The 23220-nt window shown below is 31.6% G+C and overlaps 1 protein-coding gene across 8 annotated transcripts in view; it reads right to left on the reverse strand.

Annotated features, from left to right (window-relative positions):
• Positions 1-23220, reverse strand: part of LOC143067158 (neuroligin-4, X-linked-like) — a 245086-nt gene that overhangs the window by 27046 nt on the left and 194820 nt on the right. The window contains exon 1 of one of the 8 annotated variants that reach the window (XM_076240220.1): positions 16719-17409. The exons of 5 other annotated variants lie outside the window; for them this stretch is intronic. In XM_076240220.1, coding sequence (XP_076096335.1) covers positions 16719-17157 — 439 coding nt within the window. In that variant the 5' untranslated portion in view covers positions 17158-17409. Of the gene's footprint in view, positions 1-15784; positions 16280-16718; positions 17410-23220 lie in introns of those variants that run through there. 2 more of the 8 variants (XM_076240217.1, XM_076240222.1) reach the window with 2 other exon arrangements.

Here is a 23220-nt window from a genome sequence, read left to right on the forward strand (position 1 = left end):
TCTCTGTTCTGATGAAGACAACAGACAGGTGCCAGAGAAATAGTTATGGCGGTTAATGAATATGAGCCGTTATAATATGACAAAGGGGTTCTTCACGCCATTCCTTTCACTACCATAGTTCAAAGAACTATCTTTATTTTTGAGTTTTTATGTTTATTTCTATAGAAACGTTTCAATATCAACCATCCATTCGAAGTTATCTAGTACATTTAGTTGAAAGACAGGATGCAAAAAGATTTGGAGTAACACGAATTATGTTTGTCAGATGCGAAAGTGAGAATATGGAAACTTGTATAACTGTTAATGGGAAAAGCATGCACCAAAGATTTGCTACCGAAACATCGATGTTAAAAAAAAACATACATCAATATTTACATTCTTTGAAGGAAAGAATTCTTTTGAAATATGCAGATTCTTTCATATCAAGTGGTATAAAATCATGAGTATTATCGAAATCATCTATGAATGATACCAGTTTTTGTTCAATGCCTTTGTTATCAAATCAATTTGATTCCTATCTAAGATACTAGGTAGTGTCTCTTGATTTGTGGACATTCCGAGTTTTTATTGTTTTACTTTTGTTCAGCTGATTTCTTTCTTTGCTTACAAAAATGTGGCGACTTCCTTTAAATATTTTCAATTTTTTTTAATTACCTTTGTACCAATGTATTCAAACTTTATTAATACATAATACTAATATTGTATAGGGAATGACTGTAATAACATGTAAATATATTATAACTATTTATTTGCCTGAAAATTTGCATTAAAAATTTGTAAATCCAAGTCTCGTCTGTCATCTTGTCAAGTTATACTGACGATATGTATTTTTATTATACGTTCTCACTCTGTGATTGTACGCATAGCAGAAGGCGCTTGTCCTATCGACGCAACTGGTCTCGCTCCGTTCGGACTAAATGTTATTCCCTCCGTTACTTTTGATTGACCTTTGTTTGTATGTTCGGAACGCAAAAATAAAATTTAGAAATCAGTAAACTACTCTCGCTTCTAACCTAAACGTGTATTTATAGTTATTCTAATATTGAAGACAAAAAAGTAGGAGAGTTGAATATTTAAAAATAAAAGACTTACAATGGATATATTTACGTACCAGTTCAAGGTATGGAACCACGTAATATGTTGTTTTTAGACAAAGGAAATATAATTACATGGAGAAAAAGTTGATTCGGGTACAAAATGTATTAGCAAAACACATGCCAAATAATCAGTTATCAAAGGCCGCGACATGACAAACGAGAAAACCAACGTCCTGGTTTATTCTAAGACAATACACTAAAAAAAATAATATTACTGACAGCAAAAAACGACAACAACTTAATTACATGCTCAAACAATGTGAAAACAGCATGACAGTGTGCAATGCCAAAATATGAGTTCATTGTATCGACAGGATATAAATCCATATATGGCAGTTGTTATCTAATGGTTCGTTTCTATGTATGTTGCATTGGTTTTCTTAATCGCTTTATGACTTTTTAACAGCGATATACTAGTGTTGCCTTTATTTTAGTGTTCAAAACTGTTTCGTGTTAGGCATTACATATTTAGTTATGTTTCAATCTAATAAAAGGACACAGTCAATGTAAGTACCGATAACAAAAACAATTTAGAGATCTGATATTTTTTGGTGAAGTTGATAACCTTAAGGAAAAATTGTATTCGAATTGCCTACATCGATCGTATCTGAGTTTACGTTATGTCTGTCCCATGTCATGGAACTCACCAGTACAGTTGTCTTCAGTTATATATTAATGATTTCTGTCATTTAAAAATTGATTTTAAGGGCAGATGTTTGGTAAGATATATACAAAACTTTTCTTAGCTAAAAGGGACTAAGAACTTGACATATAATATAGAAATTACATTTGAACCTTGGAGACCTCCATCAGGTTAACTATTTTTGATTGGAATCAGTCAGGGAATGCTATAATCATATCTTAGTTATAAGTGTCAAATCCATAATCAAACTAGTTCTAGTAGAGGATGATAATTATACATTGTTAAACCTGCTCTTAACCTCCACTGGCATGGTACATATAGTCTGTTTAACAAAATTCTCGTGACGTTAACCATACATCTAATGGAGTAATTCTAGTCGGTCTTCCTAAAGTCTTGCTGCAGTAAATCCACCAATGTCATTGTCCGAATTTGAAACAGACCAACTTAACGAAGTAGTTTTCCATAATTCAAAACTTTATTGAATTATTGTCAGGATTATTGAGCGATGAGATCACCAATTTCAAAAATGAAGTTAAAGTAATGCAACATTTGTTAACCGATGTTCAAATCTCATATTTAAGACGACAAACGAAGCAACAAACTAATACTGGCGGAATCGGATGGAATCCAAAATGGTCGTTACATGATGCGATTCTATTACATTATTTATGTTTGAATTATATTTATGTTTCATAGTAGAGATTGTTAGTCATAATGCATGTGACGTAAGCGGTGACATTTTAGGATAACGGGTATTAAATATGAAACGTTAATTTTGACAGTTTTGAGTAAATGATTTATTTCTATTACAATTCAAAACATCTTAAAAGTCAATTGTGCTTTCTAAGCCCTACTTTGCCACAGAGAACATAAAACCTAGTTATTATTTTTATGGTTGCAATAAAGTTAACTGGAAACTTATCACTGAAGAGAGAGAAAGAAGTAATAACATTTCTTCTGTCAGAGCCGCCAAGTATCGTCAATTGCTAAAGGTTCCTATACAATATTACGTAACCAAGAGAAAATTCGATTAGATTTTATTCCGAATGTCAATTTCATCCTCGCTTGTTGCGATTGTGAGTCAATTTGCGTTTATAGTATATATGCAACAGTATTTAAACACTGCCATTACAGGTTGACATTTCAGCAAATATACATATAAACAAGTGCTTAGATTTAGATTTTTATTTATTTAAACGACAGCCTTGATTAATCTGGACTAGGAAGGGACATGTAGGCAACAGTATTTTACCGATGTTCAAAGAAAAGAACTGACGTATGAAAATATGCAAGTTGAAAAAAAATTAAAAAAAAAATTACAGAATAAAAATATTGATACAAGTATTTTTCATAATGTTAGAACTGTGCCTATTTTGTTTGTTTTGGATTTGGGATGAGGCGTGTGTGTGTGGGGGGGGGGGGGGGAGGTTTATGACTGAGGAAGTAACAATATATATATCATCGTTTGCTGAATTTTTAATTTATGTCTGTTTCAGTCTATTTATCTGATCTCAGAATAATAACAGCGTTGATATATTCTTATGCAACTTCAACATTTCTTTCTGACATGTTTTTATATCGAATGACATAATTGCAGTCGGAAATATTTGCAAGTAATAAAAGACTTTGTTATATATTGATAAAAGTAATGATTCCAGAGATGATTTACATACAGGTCATACAAAGATGTAATTTTCTCTATTAATCACTTCCTACAACTTATACAATTTTTCAAAAAAAAAAAACATTTCTGCGAAGTCTGAAAGAAATTGGTGAGACACAGGAGTAATCATTTTAAGAATATATAGATAAAACCAGCGAATTCAAATTTCACGTATTATTGTTAATTCAAATCAAAACATTATAAAGCTTTCCAGATAGGATCATTGTTCAGCGACGAGGGTTTGCTAATGTATTTACTCTATTTTTTTGTTTTGTTTCAGTGAATAGTTCATCTGAAGGGATATGGTTAACGGAATATGGGTACTGTATGTATAAACATGTGTTCTTGCTGTTACCACTTATTATTTAACAACTTTTATTAGATTGTTATAAATGAATTATTATGACATCTTGACAGGAATGAGATTCATGTTTGATAAATACAATTACTGCTGGTCAAGCAGGCATGTCTGACAGAACTTTACGCATTGTTTGCATGTTATACAGAGTTGTTTCGGAAGGTTTCTGTCATGTTCTGTCATCTACGAACGGAAGTAAAGTAAGATCAAATTAATGAAATCACCACATGAAACTCTTAGACATGATGGAGTTGTATTCCAAACAACATTTACTCCCTGTTTTACAACGTGCCATTTTCTAATATAAAATCCTATTTTGTGTTTTCTTTTGTTATATTAAGATGATTATCCATTTACTACACGATACCCTGTTACTAAAATGGACAAGAAGCTCCGGATATCACTCGTGATTTATGATATAGACTGTCGCGAACATGAAAACTGTGAGACTAGCCATAAAAGACGTTTAACATGCAAACACGACATATTTTGTCTGATTGACGTTCAGTTATTGTATGTTAGCATAAGTAAAAGAATCATAAAGTATTCTGGAATTGATCGGAAATACAGAATGACAATCATAAAAGCAATCAAAATATACATAAAATTGTCTTCAAGCTATAAACGAGGTTGATGTCAAAGCCTGACAAAGAAGAGAACTCTGTTTAAACTTTATCTTTAACCAATCTACTGTAATATAGATTTGTTTCTATTCATGACTATTATTCGTCCGGAATCTCATGATTTTACTGTGACCAATATTGACGTCAAAAGCCAATCAAATTTGTGCATAGGCTGTTTTTATGATATTATACAGACAAGCTGTAAATGGTAAATGATCTGTTTAACATTAGAAACAGCTATAGTTTGAGGAGCGTTAAACTACGAATAGTGAAAACATAGGTTGTAAGAACATTAACAGACCAATTACCTTATGTAAACAGCTAAAGCGACAGACAATATTGGTTTAATTATTCCTGTTCCTATCTCATTTCTCTTACCCAATTTATTGACTGGTTTATAAGTTTAATAAGCGCTCGGAATGAAGTCTTCTAATTTATCTATACAAGAATAGCAAAAAGCTTTGTGCAAATAAACAATATGTTTTCCCCCAGATATTTCAAATGTGTTCATTAAGATTTGTTTACTCTTGTATGTATTTTGCCGATCAGTTTTATTGTGTAAGAGATCACTCTTCGGAATAGTATGCTTTAGAAACATAGCACCTCGTTGACTCTCCGAAGAAAATAATAAGTTTCTTTTCCAGATGACTTTAACTAGTTTTGACACAATAATGATATCGTTTCTTTAGTTGAATTGAATTGAAAATACTTGATAAAAACTCCTGCTTCGATATTCAAAAGGAGTTAAGGTCAATAATTCCTTTCTCCAATATAAAATGAGGATGTATGGTATGAAAAAAGTCCATTGAGTCAGATATTTTCTATTGATTAAGGGAACTAAAGGTTGCCTTATGGCCATTAAAGCTGAGCAAAAGCTTTACTGTTTAGGCAGCAATAAATACCATGTCCCGACACAAAATGTGAAACAATTTAAAACGAAAAAATCTAAAGCATGTATTTTGACAAAACAATAAACGCAAAAATGAATATAACAGAAAACAGTCAACGAAAACCACTGAATAACAGGCTCACTAGGAACTCATGCAAGTGTGATGTGAATTTTATATACTTTTTGTTTTCTATATGAACGATATCATTGAAAAAGGTTTACAAAATGTTATATTTTATGAAACCCTTATTTCTCATATTATGGCGTGGTTTAGCCTCTGACTTTCTTATCAATTGTACATACATAACAACAGATAATGATCAATACATATGCTAGTAAACTCATTACAGTGGTTGTTCCTGACTTTGAAAGATATTAGATGAATACAAAAATTACATTTACACATAAAACTGCAGTTCTTCTCTTTGAAATATCCTTTTATCACTTATAAATATGTTCCAATATTTAAATGTTATCTTAACTTAGAAGCTTTAGACATTTAAATGATATATACAGGTGTAAATCTATCTTAAGTTTCAAGAAGTTCGCTTACTTCAGTTTGTTACTGTATGTAATTTGAAATCAATAGTCGTTATAAAACCTGAATAATAATAACATACAAAATCTGATAGGATGTGTTATGGATGAGATCCAATCAAAGAAGCTTGTTAAAGACTTTGGTTTTCTAAATTGTAACGTCGCTTTAACTCGATTAGTATTCAGTATTCACTAATCACTGTTCATGTTATGATACTTGGCAAAACATATTACTTTATATTTCATTAATCAATTTGAAGAAAACAGTACAGTTCTGTCCAAACCTTTAAAGGCTGGTGTCGACTTGTAAGTAGTGCAGCCTTTTTCAACTTTGACCATAGGAATATCAGCAACAAACTAGAGAATAATTTTTAAAACATAGCTGTATAAGATTATCAAAATGGGTGGTACAGATAACCATTTTTGACAAGTCAAGCTGTCATGCTTTTGTATGTTTTCAGTTTTATTCTTTTGTTAAAAAAAAATGATACATTCATATGATACAGAAAAACTTGAAATCCCAACATAATAAAATGTGTCAATAGATACGTAAACTTCTATAAATTCTGCACGTATATTGGCCTCTGACGTACGTAGTTGGGTAGGATTTAAAAAGCGGACAAACTTTCAAACCAAGAATTATCAAAATGAGAGTAAAAGGTTCTCTCAATTTTCATCTTAATAGATTTTTATATCAGTTTCTTAAGGAAAAACCGTCCACGTTTAGGGGAAAAACAATAAAGTGAAAATTAGTGGATACTTTATAATACATTTGCAGTAATTATACTTTACTATATATATATATAGGAAGAAGCAGTAATTGCAAATGTAAACTAATGATATATGTCTTTATTATTACAGGAAAGCCTCATCCAAAACATAATTAGTTCAAAAGGATAACATTGATGACAAGAGAGATTCAGTCAAGACAAACATAAAAAATATGGCGTAATAGAAATCTCATGTATAAATGTGTCATATTCTTAATGGTTCTTTTTAAACACTTTAGATAAGTACAAAATGAATGAAGTAGATGAAGATCTTAACTTGAGAGGGTAGAATAGACAGAAACAATCCTACACGAACATATGGTAAACTGTTCTCAAAGAAATAATTTTAATCTGACTGAAAATCAAACGAGTCAAGAAAAAAGGCAAACATCTATTTATATTACCCTGACATCGCCTGGACAAGTTTGAATAATAAGAGTGAACCGATCTCTTCAAGTTGACCACGTTTGTTTTGTTTTTATTTAATTTTGACTGATTTGTATGCTGTTTTATGGTTGATATATAACTGATGTATTTTATACTGTAAGTATGCATATTTATATCTTCAATCGCCTTGTATTATTCTCAACATTTTTATGTATTGTTGTTCAATGTAGAAGTCAACATCCGGTGTCCTCGATAGCATTGGAACTTCGCCGCGCTGTGAAATGATGGTTACAAGATATGATAAAAAAAAAAAAACAACACAAAACAAGAATGGCAACATTCTCTTCATGCAATTTTTGTTATTCGTGGATAACTATTTACTTTGTTCAAAGGATATATTTCGGATAATGATTATATCATTTTTGCATGTTATTATTAATCTTCTTACAAGAAAGTCACAAATTTGAACATATTCTTTTTTAAGACAATATTTCATAACCAATCATTTCTTAAATCAAAAGAATATTGGTGTTTGATGTTGAGAAATAGCATGACGATGAAAATTTATAACGTACAATTGAAGTTTACTGCGTTCACAAATTTCTTCCATCAACTTATTAAGGAAAATTATATGCTTTTGATAAAACAATAAAGAATAATTGTCATCTATAATTACTAAATAAAAAACATAATTTGTTACTGAAATGCAAAATTGATTTCGTAATTTACAATGTGTAATTGACATTTCTCATAGGAAAATATTCCATTTTAATTTGACTACTTGATGGTAATGAAGGAATTTAAGTTAATAGGTTACAGTATGACAAATTTGTGATGAAAGTTTAAATTCCGATTGCATTTAAATACACATTTATGCAACTTTTATAGGTGACTATATGGTTAAGGTCTAACTTGCTCATTATTGATTGTCGAATATCTTTAATGATTTATATATTCCCGTCGTTTGAACTATGTTGGATAGTTGTAATATATAGGTCAATGGCTAAACCTGATTTTAAGAAATATGCACAGGATCGAAAATCTTGTTTTTACAGTCAATAACGTATGTATGAGGGATTCTATGAATAATTGCGAATAAAAGATTGACTAATAGTTATCAAAGGTACCAGGATTATAATTTAGTACGCTAGACGCGCGTTTCATCTACACAAGACTCATCAGTGACGCTCATATCAAAATATTTAAAATGCCAAACAATTACAAAGTTGAAGAGCAGTGAGGATCCAAAATTCAAAAAAGTTGTACCAAATACGGCTAAGGTTATTTATGCCTGGGATAAGAAAATCCTTAGTTTTTCGAAAATTCAAAGTTTTGTATACAGAAAATTTATAAAAATGACCACATTATTGATATTCATGTCAACACCGAAATGTTGACTACTGGTCTGGTAATACACTCAGAGACGAAACGTCCACCAGCAGTGGCATCGACCCAGTGGTATGAATAGTTATCAAAGGTACCAGGATTATAATTTAGTACGCCAGACGCGCGTTTCGTCTACATAAGACTCACCAGTGACGCTCATACGAACAATACAATATTCAAAAAAATAACATTTATGCATCCTATATTTATATAAATTCTACATAGCCAAACAGATTGTTTTAAGGTCTCGGTGCGTCTATAGCTTGGTTCAAAAATGTATACAACCACGCATTGATTTTGTCAAAACTTCCGGCAATATTTGAACAAATAACTCCTTAAAGACGAAATAAATGTGGCCCTACCAGAATCTTACCATACTTGTTTTACATTTATGAGTATGAGAACTGGAACAATTACTGTCTTGTATAGTGGTAGCGAGGGCTAAACTTTTTATGTCTTCTGATTTTAAGTGTATGGTTTCCGATAATGCAAAAAATCATAATAAATTTGCGTATATTCAATACACGTGCATGTTTAATACAATTGTTTTACTACAGCAGATGTATCCCGTATCCGGTTTTAAAGAATCTATACTAATTTTCCTAATAAATTAGTTGTTAAAACGTACAAGCAACATAAAAGCACGGTTACAGTACAAAACACTATGTGTGTGTAATTTTCTCTCTCTTCCGTCAATAAAACCATCTTATTCACCAATTAATTAAATGGATTGAAGAGACTTAAAGGTATAAAAAATACAATCGAACTCCATCTGAATAATAAAGCAATCTCGTTTACATTTTAAAAACATTTTAACTTAGAATCAAATCACATAAATTTATCCTACTGCAAAGATGGAACGTATTATTACGAGTTCGAGTTCCGGCCATTCTTAAGAATAATTCTATATAAAAAAAGAAGATGTGGTATGATTGCCAATGAGACAACTATCCACTAAAGACCAAAATGACACAGACATTAACAACTATAGATCACCGTACGGCCTTCAACAATGAGCAAAGCCCATACCACATAGTCAGCTATAAAAGGCCCCGATAAGACAATGTAAAACAATTCAAACGAGAAAACTAACGGCCCATTATTTATGTAAAAAATGAACGAGAAACAAATACGTAACACATAAACAAACGACAACCTGTTTCCTATGCTTGTTTCCGCGACCTCGTGTGTACAAGGGTACAAGTATCACAAAAACCATATTATAAGCATTTACATAACCAGCCGTGTACTTTGTCTTCGGTGTACTTTATAAGATAACTTTATCAAAACAAATAAAGAAATGAAGAGGTCTGAATAGACTATCATAGAGCTCTTCAAATACTGTCGTTAGCTTTGATTAGTCAATAGACTATCATAGAGCTCTTCAAATACTGTCGTTAGCTTTGATTAGTCAATTATTTCTTATACTTGAGCACAGACAGAAGGACTTCATTTGTTAATAAATGATGTTCTACAAATTAGTAATTTATTTTGTAACAAGTAGGTTCCAAAAATACCCACTCTCTATTAATTCTAATGACAGCGATATTGGAGGAAGGTTAAATTTATGTTGATACTGGTGAATGTATAAAACCCCCAAGCTATAATCAAACCGTTAGAACTGAAGCTGTTCAATATGTTTCAGAAATTAAGGGAACTGACAAATTAAAATTACATAATCTTCTAAAAGTCATCACAATGACGGAGATGTTTAGGGAACACGGATACAAAGTTCATTCAAGTAATTACAATGACGGAAACGTAAATCATATTTCTCTAGAATTTCAGATTCTACTCATCGATTAACAACACTTTATTGGCATTGGAAAAGCATGGTAAAAAAGTCACACTGCATTAACAAGTAAAACAAGTTTTATATGTTGCATACAAATAAAACGCATATACTTTAACACTGTCATCTATATTGTTTTTAAATTTAAAAGTGACCGACTGGTTATCTTATACAGATATTGTCCGTTTACTCCAGTTCAGTTTAAATGAAGTCAACATTTTGCCTCTTCATGAATTACATAATTGGAATAAATGAAATGGAAAAGCAGCAATATGAGCTTTTTAGCATGATTTTTGTTTCACGTGCTATAATGTATCAATATACATTTATATATATATATTCCAACTTATGTTAAATCTTCAAAACTTATGCATTTGTCAATTTTAGGACCTTTAGAGCTTAGTGTGCGATATTGGTTTTTCTCATTGTTGACGGCCTATGTTTTTTCCTTCTACGTCATTTGGTCTCTGGTGGAGAGTTGAACCATTGACAATCCTACAACAACTTTATAAAGTGCATTGTATGTATTGTATGTATGCTGTTGTGAACAGCAATTTATAGCTAAGATTGCCCACCAGCTTTGTTGTGTATTGCAAATCAAACAGCTGAATTGTCGCACAGTATGTAGATCAAAATTTAACTGTCATTTTCTCAACAGCCTCAGACTACCTTACATTGGACTGATAAACTGGCTGTTAACTTTCTTTTATACCTAAGGACAGATTAAATTGTCACATCAATAATTAGAAATGAACAGTAGTCATTACTGGGGAATTTAACTTCGTTTTATGTCAAATAAGTTGAATAACGAACCTTGCTCATCGGAAATTTCAACACTCTACAATTTATTTACAAAACAAAGCTAATCATTCTTCCACGATGTCTGGATTGACTTCTTATGTTTCATTGACCAAGTCGCTCATTTCTCTAGCAATCAACTTTGGACGGATAATTATTTCCGGAAAAATGAATATATAATACTGACAATTAGGATATAGCAATCGAATTTTCCCAACGGTTGATTTAGGCACATACTGATGCAAAAGTCTATGTAAAAAAAGATAGAAATCAATGCGCATGACTAGCAGTGCTTTAAACTTTAAAAACGAATTAAACGTCGCTAATACGGAATTGGCTCCGACGTTTAATCACGTAATTAGTATCTGTATCGTTGGTTACTGAAGCAGTAAATGTTGGAGTGACCACCAAACAACGTTCAGTGATTGACCACTTTATGATGGATAAAATGCTATTTTCTCATGAAGGAGAAAATGTTTTAATGTGTTTTTGCTTTTGTTAGTCCAGTATTGATTAATGTTTTGTGAGTAAACGGAAATTGATCTATCAGGAAAGATAAATATAATTTGTGATGCGTGTTAGTCTTGCGTCGAAAATAATTTTCCGCCATCAACATTTAAACGACTACTGTTAGTTTCTTTGTTACTTGTGACTGCATATTTTTAAAAGTCATTGCTGTAAAAACGGTAATTTGATTGGCTAAATCCTGATCAGATGCCAGAAGTGGCAGCTAGATCAAAATGTAGCTGTGAATAATCAATTGTTCTTTTCTCATTAATTGGTGGTTGTAACTTTTCTGTTGCTGTATAATCTAAACTAATGTTGAAATATTTAAATCTTGTTCTTTGGTTTTGGTAGACAGTTGCCTCATTAGATATAACACATCTATTTGACTTGTCTTGTTGTAGAAAACACTGCATCGTCAAATACCATTTTATTTATACATAAACTGTCGCCACAATAAAAATAGTTGTTTTTTTTTCTGTTTTTTTGAGGTTTTGACAGATGTCTTTTTAGAATAATTATACTCCAGATATTTTTATATATGTATACTTGCAGAATTACACTAGAGCAATTATTAGGAACATGACTTTTCAAAATCCTTTCAGACATTTAACTTTGAAAATAATAGTTTATAATGTATTGTTACTGACTAACTGTAACAAGCTTGCCTTGAACTTCGAGAGTTGTTATACAATAAAGGAAATAGCTACCATCAAAGTAGTCTACTAAATGTGCATACATCTCAATGATCAAAGTCATAATGGCTTGCTAAACTAAGGAAAATAAATAGATTATCACAGAAAACCTTTCATAGAGAGTAACAAGGACAGTTCCATCCACAAGAGAGTCAATGATGTTCGTCTGTTATTCACGCGCACTTTCCTTCTACAAAAAGCAGACGTTCTTCTAATAAGCGCGAGGAATCAATCAGCACGAAGATACAAACAACATGTGCGAATAAAGAGGAAAAAATTACCTTAATTAACAATTTGTCTAAAGGAAACATATTCATTATATTATGAAACATGGTATCTCTACCTCCCAATTGTTGCGGAGGATGAAAAGTATGCTGTGTTTGTGTTTCAACGAACGACAGGTGTGAAAGCTTTCTCCCTACGCTATGAAAGAATACGGAGCTTTAGAAGATATGTTTCATAATAAATCAGAGTCAATTATAAATGAAAATAGTAATGAAGCCAAGAATAAAACTTGTTAGATGGAATTTCTTTTTAGTATTAGTACTGGAGCTATCAAAGCACTATAATTACACATAGCTGTCGTATAATTTGACTTATTACTGGTTTCTGTTAAAGTTGGCATTACAATTCATGAATTATCAACATTATTATGACGTGTACTGTTAAGCAGAGACAACTATCTTATAATCTCTTTTTTTCACTTTAAAGTATCGATTTTTACGTGATATAGAAATGACAAAAATAAAACATGAATACATCAAATTCACCAGAAGCGTAATCAAAAACAAAATCAAGTAATAAAAAAAGGAATCAATATTATTAATCAATTTAAATGCAATATTTACGCATATATATTCAAAACGTTTGATGTTAAATGCATGTTAAACTCCAGTATACGAGAACTCTGTGACGGATGAAATGTCAGATACCTCATATAGTTATATCCGGTTAGGAATACCCATTTAACATTTGACTCTTTTATTCCCAAGTCAATAGAATCTATATCTAATGTTTATGATTTAATTTGAGTATACCATTATATTTTCCAAAAATCGTTAATAAGGAACAGGTTTTAATCTTGATGGAATTGTTTACCTTATTTTAAGAACTGAGGAATGGTTTCATCACAGAGAGGTTTTAAACAACGAAATAAAGAAACTAAACAGCATAGCAAGGCAAGCCTTTCTTTCACTTCAGAGAAGCTTTGAAATAAAGAAACAATAAAGACTATCCAGGCAAAAAGTAAAATGAAAAATACTGAAATTTTAAAACGGAAAGTCCATAACCAAATGACAAAATAAAAAAAAACACATCAAATAAGCGGATAAAACAGCATGAATCAAGCTAGTCATGCGCATTGCTTGAAACAGGCATTTTATTATGTAGAAAATGGTTTATAAAGGCTCTCTTTCACCTCAGAGAAGCTTTAAAATTAAGATACTGTGTAACCTATCCAGGCAACCCTTTTTTTCTTTAAAGTTTGAGTCATTCCTTGGAAAGTTTATGGACGCCATCAAGATTTTGCTGTCTTCTATGAAATATCTGAGTCACTTATGCCAAAGGTTATGTTGGACTTGTCGTCACGCTTGTCGAATATTCAATCCCGTCATCTATTCTTCAATGATAATTAACTAATCCAACTTACACCCAAATTTGAATAAACCACTAGTTGAAAAGGAATAATTTACCCTCTCGAAGTTTCCGAGTTCACCCCTAAATTATGTGGGGTTTGTGTTGCTAATCTGCCAGTTTTGTGTTCTATATTTTGTTATTGTTGTTTGTCTTTTGTAATTAAAAAAAAACAATTGTCAATAAAAGAAGATGTTGAGAAATGAAACAAACAAAAAAGCCTTTAAATTTAAGCAAAAGGCATTTAAGAGACAACATATGGGTCAATATCAGACAAATGTCTATAGAATATGTCAAGCTTTTAAATTCTGTGAGTCTAGAAAAGTAGTGAATAAATTTAACAGAGTCTAGAAAAGTAGTGAATAAATTTAACAGAGTCTAGAAAAGTAGTGAATAAATTTAACAGTCTATACCAACAATCCATCATAAACAACAAAGTCCCTTAAGGGCAAAAATATTACTGACTTGTGACAGCCACAAGAACACGTCGCGGGGTTAAATTAATTATATCAATCCTCCAATATTAAATTGATACATTGGAGATGTTTAAACTGAGGAATTACACATGGCCAATACAGGCAAACATTTAAATTTCTAAATGATGGTTTGTTCAAGTTTACTATGGCCTATCAATGCAAACATTTAACTTTGATGTGTTTCTTGATCGGTGAAGATTTGTCGAACTACATCATATTCGATTCCAGCAACTGTTTCTTTTTATCAAAACATTACAATAGTTTTTGGTGTATCTCATTTTGTATTTTGACGACTAGACAAACATGTGACAAATGGACTGTTATAGTTCTGAATCATTACCCGGATTTGGTTTTGGGTTTATATGCCCTTTAATGTGTGTAGGTGATTAGGACTTTCAAAAAAGTTTGACCTTGAACATTGCTAAATAGGGGAAGAGAGAATGTTTGTAATTTGTACCGTTAATGTCAATAGAATGGCTAAAAAGACATAGCCTGAAAATGAATAAGACAGCAACCAAAATAACCTAATGTAGTCCTCCCCTAAAAAAACAAAATACCCAATCTAGATGACAATTAATGGCACCTAACGATAGGTAATTGTCCGTCCGTACTGTATTTTATATTACCCGAATCTATAAACTTTTAAAAGAACAAAACAGTACAAAGTGCTGCTTTCTTGATTGACCTTCATTGTAGTTAATTGGCACAACAATTTGGATACCTAATGTAGAGTAAACCATTAGGAACTAGAAGGACAAGAGAGTAAAATACACATGCAAGGGTATATGGATAAGACAAGAAGGTAGAATATACGTTGAGTTGATTAGAAAAGTTCCTGAAAACATGGAATGGGGCTACAAGAAATTTAACATATTAGAAATGACAATAAAAGATAATAATATGGTATATTTTGAAATTAAATAGAGAGGATTAAATACACGAAAAAACGTACCCTATGGAAAACTGTATTGGGAACCAGACTGTTACAGTTGTTTGGTAAATATATTTCGAATTAGACAGAATTAAAAATAATGGGAATTTGAAAGCAAGTTAATATATATATATATTATGGTAACTGCACAGCAACGGTTTGAAAAATATATGGGGAGTTGAACAACAGCTATGAAAAAAATATACGTGGAGTTGTATAGCAACAGTTGAGAAAATACACGGGAGATTTCACAGCAGCAGTCGGGGAAAACATATGGGGTTTAGGACAGCAACAGTGGGGACATATACGATATATTGGAAAACAATAGGAAAAAGTACAGTTAAAAAGATATGAGATTGACATACATGATGATATGAACGACCAATTCCATTTTTGCTCAGAGATTTAAGTTGGTTTCAGCAATTGATGGACCAAATATTTCACATTTTTTTCAAGTAACCAAAATCCAGTATATTTGCTTTTTCCAAAAATATTATATTTTAAGGATGACGGAATAGATCATTCATTGAAAATAAACAACTTTTCAAAAACAAATGGTACATCCAACTTTGTACCTAACAAATCAAAAATACAAACACTTACCTGTTTCTGGAATGTACATATTCAGTCTTAAACAGTCCTCGGTTATTTTATGACCAAAGGAAGACAAATGTTCAAATTTTGAAACAAATCCGTTAGGCAGCAATGCATTTAAACGTTTGGTTCTGATTTTCGGTTGAGTACAGACAGGGCCATTAAAATTTTCAAAAACCCTTACGAAATTCCAGCGTTCCTTCGGAGTGTTTGGCACAGAGAATCGAAGTGACAGACTCTGGATTGAAGCATATTGTAATCCAAAATACCCTTCAACATATTGTAAATTTGAGTGACGAGGAAATTCAATTAATCTTCCTCGCATTTCACCATAAGGAGTTTTTATTCTAGAACTTCCGGTTTTTTGTTTAAAAACTGGCGCAAAGCAAGTATCAATTAATGCACTAAATAGAAACAAAACTTTAATAAACGATTTTTTCATGTTTGAATCTTTCTCCTGTGTAAATAGCTCATACGAAAATCTTTTGGCACATCCCATCTTAAATTAGCTATCAATCTGGAATTGCATCTTACGTGCCGCTTATGTAGCAACAAATCAAAATCGCTCAGGACACTCGAAATTAAGCAAAACGATATCTGCACTCAGTATGCTTTCGCCTTATCTACGATAAAATTGAGAAAGCTATGCCAAAAGGCTTACACAACAATAAAAGGAATTGAAATGGATATTGAGATCGCTTTCAACATGTGATGGGAATGTTTCATCATTATTTTAAAACTACTGTTATATTGCATCTTCTAACAATATTTAACCATAAATATTGTTAAGTGAAAACTTTAACGACTAAAAAAAAAATAGAATAAGAAATTTTACTAAAACTCTTTTTGTTAAAATGATAATAAAATCGGGCATGTTTCAACTTTTCAAATGTGTTAATGATCAGTCCTATCAAGCCAAATGCAATATAAATAAAATTCTTACCAGTTGTCGGAACATATATATTAAATCTCAAACAATCCTCAGTGACATCGCGAACAAATGATGTTATATTTTGTATTTTTTCAACTACAGCAGCGGGCCACTTCCTATTTAATTCCTTCAGTTTGAATTTCCTTTGAGGACACGTAGGAACATTTGTTTCGTTTATATATTTGATTGTGTTCCACCGTTCCTTTGGAGTGTTGGGCACTGAGAAACGGAGAGAGCCACTGGGGCTGCGAATTGACGCAAACTGTAATCCGAAATACGCTTCCACCGATTTCAGATGTGCAGAATGGGGGAGTTCCACCAACAGGCCCCTTATTTCACCGTATGGGGTTCTTACTTTTGTACTGGCGTGGGATTTTATCAATACAGGTGCAATGCAACCAGTAAAAAATCCAACAAGCAAACATAAAATTTTTGTCAATAAAAAATTCATAATTCCAATTGGTAAGTATGTGGTAACGGAACTATACTGAAGGATAAATGATTGGCACTTTTCATCTTAAATGATCAATCAATTAAGATAAACTTCAAAGTAATACAACCGTGTCATAAAACCATAAGCCATCTCTGCCAATACTCACGTTAAAATCCAATAATTTCACATCCATCTTAAAACTGACAAAAAAAATCAAAAGTTGCAATGAAAACATGTTTTACTTTGGTAAAAACAAGTAGGCATTTTCCTGTTTGACAAACTTAATAGAATAGTTGTGACTGTTAGTGTCAAAACTATAAGCCATCTGCTATTTTAATCACTCGGGTGATTTCCGTCCAGAGACGCATGCGTTAAAGAGGCATATCGTTCTCTAAAAGAAAGACATGAACATACTCCATAGAACAAATTTTCTTGTTACTTTCTTCTATCATAAGAATCGATCACAATCTCGTATTGAAATAGTTATTATTGACTGCATTCGCTGATCTATAACGCTGGTCTCTCATGGTGATAAAAATCTTATGTATCAAAATGGGTTGAATATTGAAAATGTCATTATGTTTCCCGACATCGACTAAGTAACTTGTTTGGCGAGAGACAATTAGACAAGCTTTCAATTTATACAATATACGAACATAATTATAGAGCAATAGTTCATTAAAATCAAGCATTGCAAAACTTTGAGTAGTGCGTTTTTATTAACATGAAAAGTTAACGAGTTTCGAAATAGCAATTTAAGACATTTTAATTCTTTTGAAATTCGCTATGTCTCATGGACAGATATATATGAACAGAAAAAAAAAAAAAAAAAAACAAATGTGTATGCATCATTGTTGGATATTAATACGCATTTTCACAACTAAAATTTAATTATTAAATACTTAATGTGAGTGAATTCCGATAATTGGCACAAGTATTTGGAACAGTAGTACGGGTCATACATACACGATATCAAAAGTTGCTTAACAACGCGAACGCATTTACATGTGGTCACGCATTTGGCTCTCTTACGATTCTGACATGTTGCGGAGAAAAGTTATAGTTTTTATATCAATAGGTATGATGTTTTCGAAATTAATGAATAACAATTTCAGGGTCAATATGAATATTGGCCAATCGCGAAAACATTTCTATTTAAACATGTGTTTTTGATCTCTATAACATAGACATTAATATATAAATTTTATACACATGCATGCAATTGTTGCTTGGTTTTGCTTCCAAATGACATTTATACTAGGTAATATAAAGACGAGTCCATTGTTTTGTTCGTCTTTTACACTAGTTAATTTGATAAAACAAAAAACGCCATTTATATCGCTATTACAAGTCTGAAATGTGCTACATGCATGCATTCTGCCTTCTTCAAACTATATGTTAATTACCATTTAACTATTCTATTTCTTTTTTATTGCTATTTAAAAAGCAAGTTAAGTGTCCACCTTCTTCAAACGAAGATTTGATTATGCGTATGGAACAAATGACACAATAGATACCATTATAGGAAGCACTGGGTTATATCTGTTGTCTTTGGAATTCAGTTTGTTTAAATTTAAAGCGCATAAAGCCATCAAAAAATTAGTTTGTAGACATCCAATCAGATTTATTGACATCGATTTTTATTCTCTTATAAACAGCAAAACATGTCTGATATAAATAACTTTGACATTAACTTCATCGAAAGAACATTTTGTCATATGAACAGTCTCAATGTCAAACTAGCGAACTTAATTAAAATCAACCAATTCCAATAATGTCACGTATTTTGAAAGTTCAACCAAACCACGCAAAAAAATAAATAAATACAATGCTTATTCAAACGTTTTTCAATTGTTTTTTGTATGTTTTAGACCAAAAATTATCAATGCTTATAAAGACTGGTTCTGATGTTAAACGCTTTATGGTTCCTCGTCAGTTTAAGACTTGGTTTTATTTGTTGGTTACATCAAAGAGTTTTTTTCCTTGTATTGATACAAAAGTACCATTTGCGAGTCAAATCAGATTCGAAAAACTATTATTATATATTTATTCAAAAGCATTAAAAAAGCAAGAGGAAAAATCGAATCGTCTACGATAGACAATATTATAAAAAAATATTTAATCATAATACAAATTTGTTAATGCCAAGAGGACAGAAAATGATTTAAGAATACTTTAAGATATTTTAATGATTTCGTTAGTAATGAAATAGACATATGATTGTTTATAAGACGATGATTATTGACAGGATTGAATATTTGAAGTGTTTGAATACGGTAATGTGTCATTTGCATCGAGAAACATTACTGTACTTGGTTATTAATCTGTTATTATAAATCAACATGGATATGGCAAATAATTCAATTTTAGTCTGCACTAGTGGTGCCAGAGTATTTAATTAACATATACCAAGAGCTATATTAGAACTGTTCAATGTGTTTTGAAATATGCTTGGATCTGGTAGTTTGCAATTTTTCAATTCTGCAAAATAGATATTCCCTCTAACCCAACGATGGTGTAATGTTCTAGGCTTTTGCTTCAAATTTTGAGTATAAACTGCAACAAATTGCGTTACCAAACTTTTATATGGGATTCCATCACCTCAAAAAAGTAAAAAAAAACCACTTAATATAATGATCTGAAAGGTCAATAAAAAAATGAAGTGAAAGCAATACAACAGAAAGACTTTTAATAATGAGTTCATAGTTTTCTGAATAAACAAAAACGAAAATTTCTATAAAATATGGAAACTCTTATTATAAGATTACTAAATAAATCGTGTAATAACAATGTTTAAGCTTGTACCAGTCAAAGTGAACATAGTATGCAGTTAATCATGCCATTTCTTCTTTTATATCTGAAGATCATTTTTATGGCCCCTTATGTTTTGTAAGCTTTAAAGAGAAAAACCCAAATGACCAACAACATCGGTAGGCTTATACAATAACAACAATATTCTAGACGCCTTATATGACTTCTTATGACCTACAACATCGGTAGGCTTATACAATAACAACAATATTCTAGACGCCTTATATGACTTCTTATGACCTACAACATCGGTAGGCTTATACAACAACAACAATATTCTAGACGTTAAGTATATGACTTCTTATGGCCTACAACATCGGTAGGCTTATACAATAACAACAATATTCTAGACGTCTTATATGACTTCTTATGACCTACAACATCGGTAGGCTTATACAATAACAACAATATTCTAGACGCCTTATATGAATTCTTATGACCAACAACATCGGTTGGCTTATACAATAACAACAATATTCTAGACGTCTTATATGACTTCTTATGACCTACAACATCGGTAGGCTTATACAATAACAACAATATTCTAGACGCCTTATATGATTTCTTATGACCTACAACATCGGTAGGCTTATACAATAACAACAATATTCTAGACGTCTTATATGACTTCTTATGACCTACAACATCGGTAGGCTTATACAATAACAACAATATTCTAGACGCCTTATATGACTTCTTATGACCTACAACATCGGTAGGCTTATACAATAACAACAATATTCTAGACGTCAAGTATATGACTTCTTATGACCTACAACATCGGTAGGCTTATACAATAACAGCAATAGTCCAGACGTCTTATATGACTTCTTATGACCTACAACATCGGTAGGCTTATACAATAACAACAATATTCTAGACGCCTTATATGAATTCTTATGACCAACAACATCGGTTGGCTTATACAATAACAACAATATTCTAGACGTCTTATATGACTTCTTATGACCTACAACATCGGTAGGCTTATACAATAACAACAATATTCTAGACGCCTTACACGACTTCTTATGACCTACAACATCGGTAGGCTTATACAATAACAACAATATTCTAGACGCCTTACACGACTTCTTATGACCTACAACATCGGTTGGCTTATACAATTACAACAATATTCTAGACGTCTTATACGACTTCTTATGACCTACAATATCGGTAGGCTTATACAATAACAACAATATTCTAGACGCCTTATACGACTTCTTATGACCAACAACATCGGTTGGCTTATACAATAACAACAATATTCTAGACGCCTTACACGACTTCTTATGACCTACAACATCGGTTGGCTTATACAATAACAACAATATTCTAGACGCCTTATACGACTTCTTATGACCTACAACATCGGTAGGCTTATACAATAACAACAATATTCTAGACGTCTTATACGACTTCTTATGACCTACAACATCGGTTGGCTTATACAATAACAACAATATTCTAGACGTCTTATACGACTTCTTATGACCTACAACATCGGTAGGCTTTATACAATAACAACAATATTCTAGACGCCTTATACGACTTCTTATGACCTACAATGTGCGGTAAGATCTTAGAGAACTTCATGCGAGGGTTATAGTGGTGAAACTGTCCGCTTTCCCTTTACCTAAACCTTTGGCACAAAAATGTCAAATTTGAGGATATAAAAATCTTACCAATCTGTTTTAGAAACATCCGTAATGTTTATAAAAACTACAGTGAAGGTAATGAATTAGTTTGTTATTTGTAGACAACATTACGGGGAAGCCGTTCCTCTCGGTTTAGATATAAACGCAGACATTTTACTGTTTAAAAACAGGTTATTGTTCTTAAACCATACATGAGCAGGTCGCATAGCATTTTACAACCATTAAGGCGCTTATCAGACATAAACCATTTAGAAGATTAGAAGGAATGGCCTGTTTAATTAACTTCATCTGTCCAGTTCTAGACTGACACAACATGGAATGAAATAACATCGATTTTGTCAACTCTATTTCTACTCTATAACTTAACGTTCCTCTTGATATAAATACTGATAGCGAAATTGATTCCTTTGATAGAGAATGATATGAGATACAATTGGTGTTTGTTTGTAAGAAACAACCTTATACTGACTGGCTTGCTCGTTTAGCTAATTTAATTTTGTTTTAGGCTGATTGACTGTTAGACATTGGCTACAAGGTTTCTTTATAATGATGCTTGTTCATTTATTGATCTGATTGACTATGGACAAATATGTTTCTTTCTTTGAAAAAGTGTTTATAGTCTGTTTCTTTCTTTGAAAAAGTGTTTATAGTCAAGGCTTTCTCCCATTGATTATGACATGAACAACAACCTTCATTTTGTTTATAGAAATGACGGTTGGTGTACCTTACAATTGAGGTGCCTTGAACATTTAGTTTATCTTGGTACAGATATCTTTAACATTTAGATTTTTGTTACCTGGATGAATATATTATCCATGACATCTAGATTTGGAATCTGAATGCAGGTATCTTTAACATTTAGATTTTGTTACCTGGATGAATATATCATCCTAAATATCTAGATTTGGAATCTGAATGCAGGTATCTTTAACATTTAGATTTTTGTTACCTGGATGAATATATCATCCTTAATATCTAGATTTGGAATCTGATGCAGGTATCTTTAACATTTAGATTTTGTTACCTGGATGAATATATCATCCTTAATATCTAGATTTGGAATCTGAATGCAGGCATCTTTAACATTTAGATTTTGTTACCTGGATGAATATATCATCCTTAATATCTAGATTTGGAATCTGAATGCCGATATCTTTAACATTTAGATTTTGTTACCTGGATGAATATATCATCCTTAATATCTAGATTTGGAATCTGAATGCAGATATCTTTAACATTTAGATTTGTTACCTGGATGAATATATCATCCTTAATATCTAGATTTGGAATCTGAATGCAGGTATCTTTAACATTTAGATTTGTTACCTGGAAGAATATATCATCCTTAATATCTAGATTTGGAATCTGAATGCAGGTATCTTTAACATTTAGATTTGTTACCTGGATGAATATATCATCCTTAATATTTAGATTTGGAATCTGAATGCAGGTATCTTTAACATTTAGATTTGTTACCTGGATGAATATATCATCCTTAATATCTAGATTTGGAATCTGAATGCAGGTATCTTTAACATTTAGATTTGTTACCTGGATGAATATATCATCCTTAATATCTAGATTTGGAATCTGAATGCAGTTATCTTTA

Source organism: Mytilus galloprovincialis, chromosome 3 (genome assembly GCF_965363235.1).
Source record: "Mytilus galloprovincialis chromosome 3, xbMytGall1.hap1.1, whole genome shotgun sequence".
Taxonomy (NCBI): domain Eukaryota; kingdom Metazoa; phylum Mollusca; class Bivalvia; order Mytilida; family Mytilidae; genus Mytilus; species Mytilus galloprovincialis.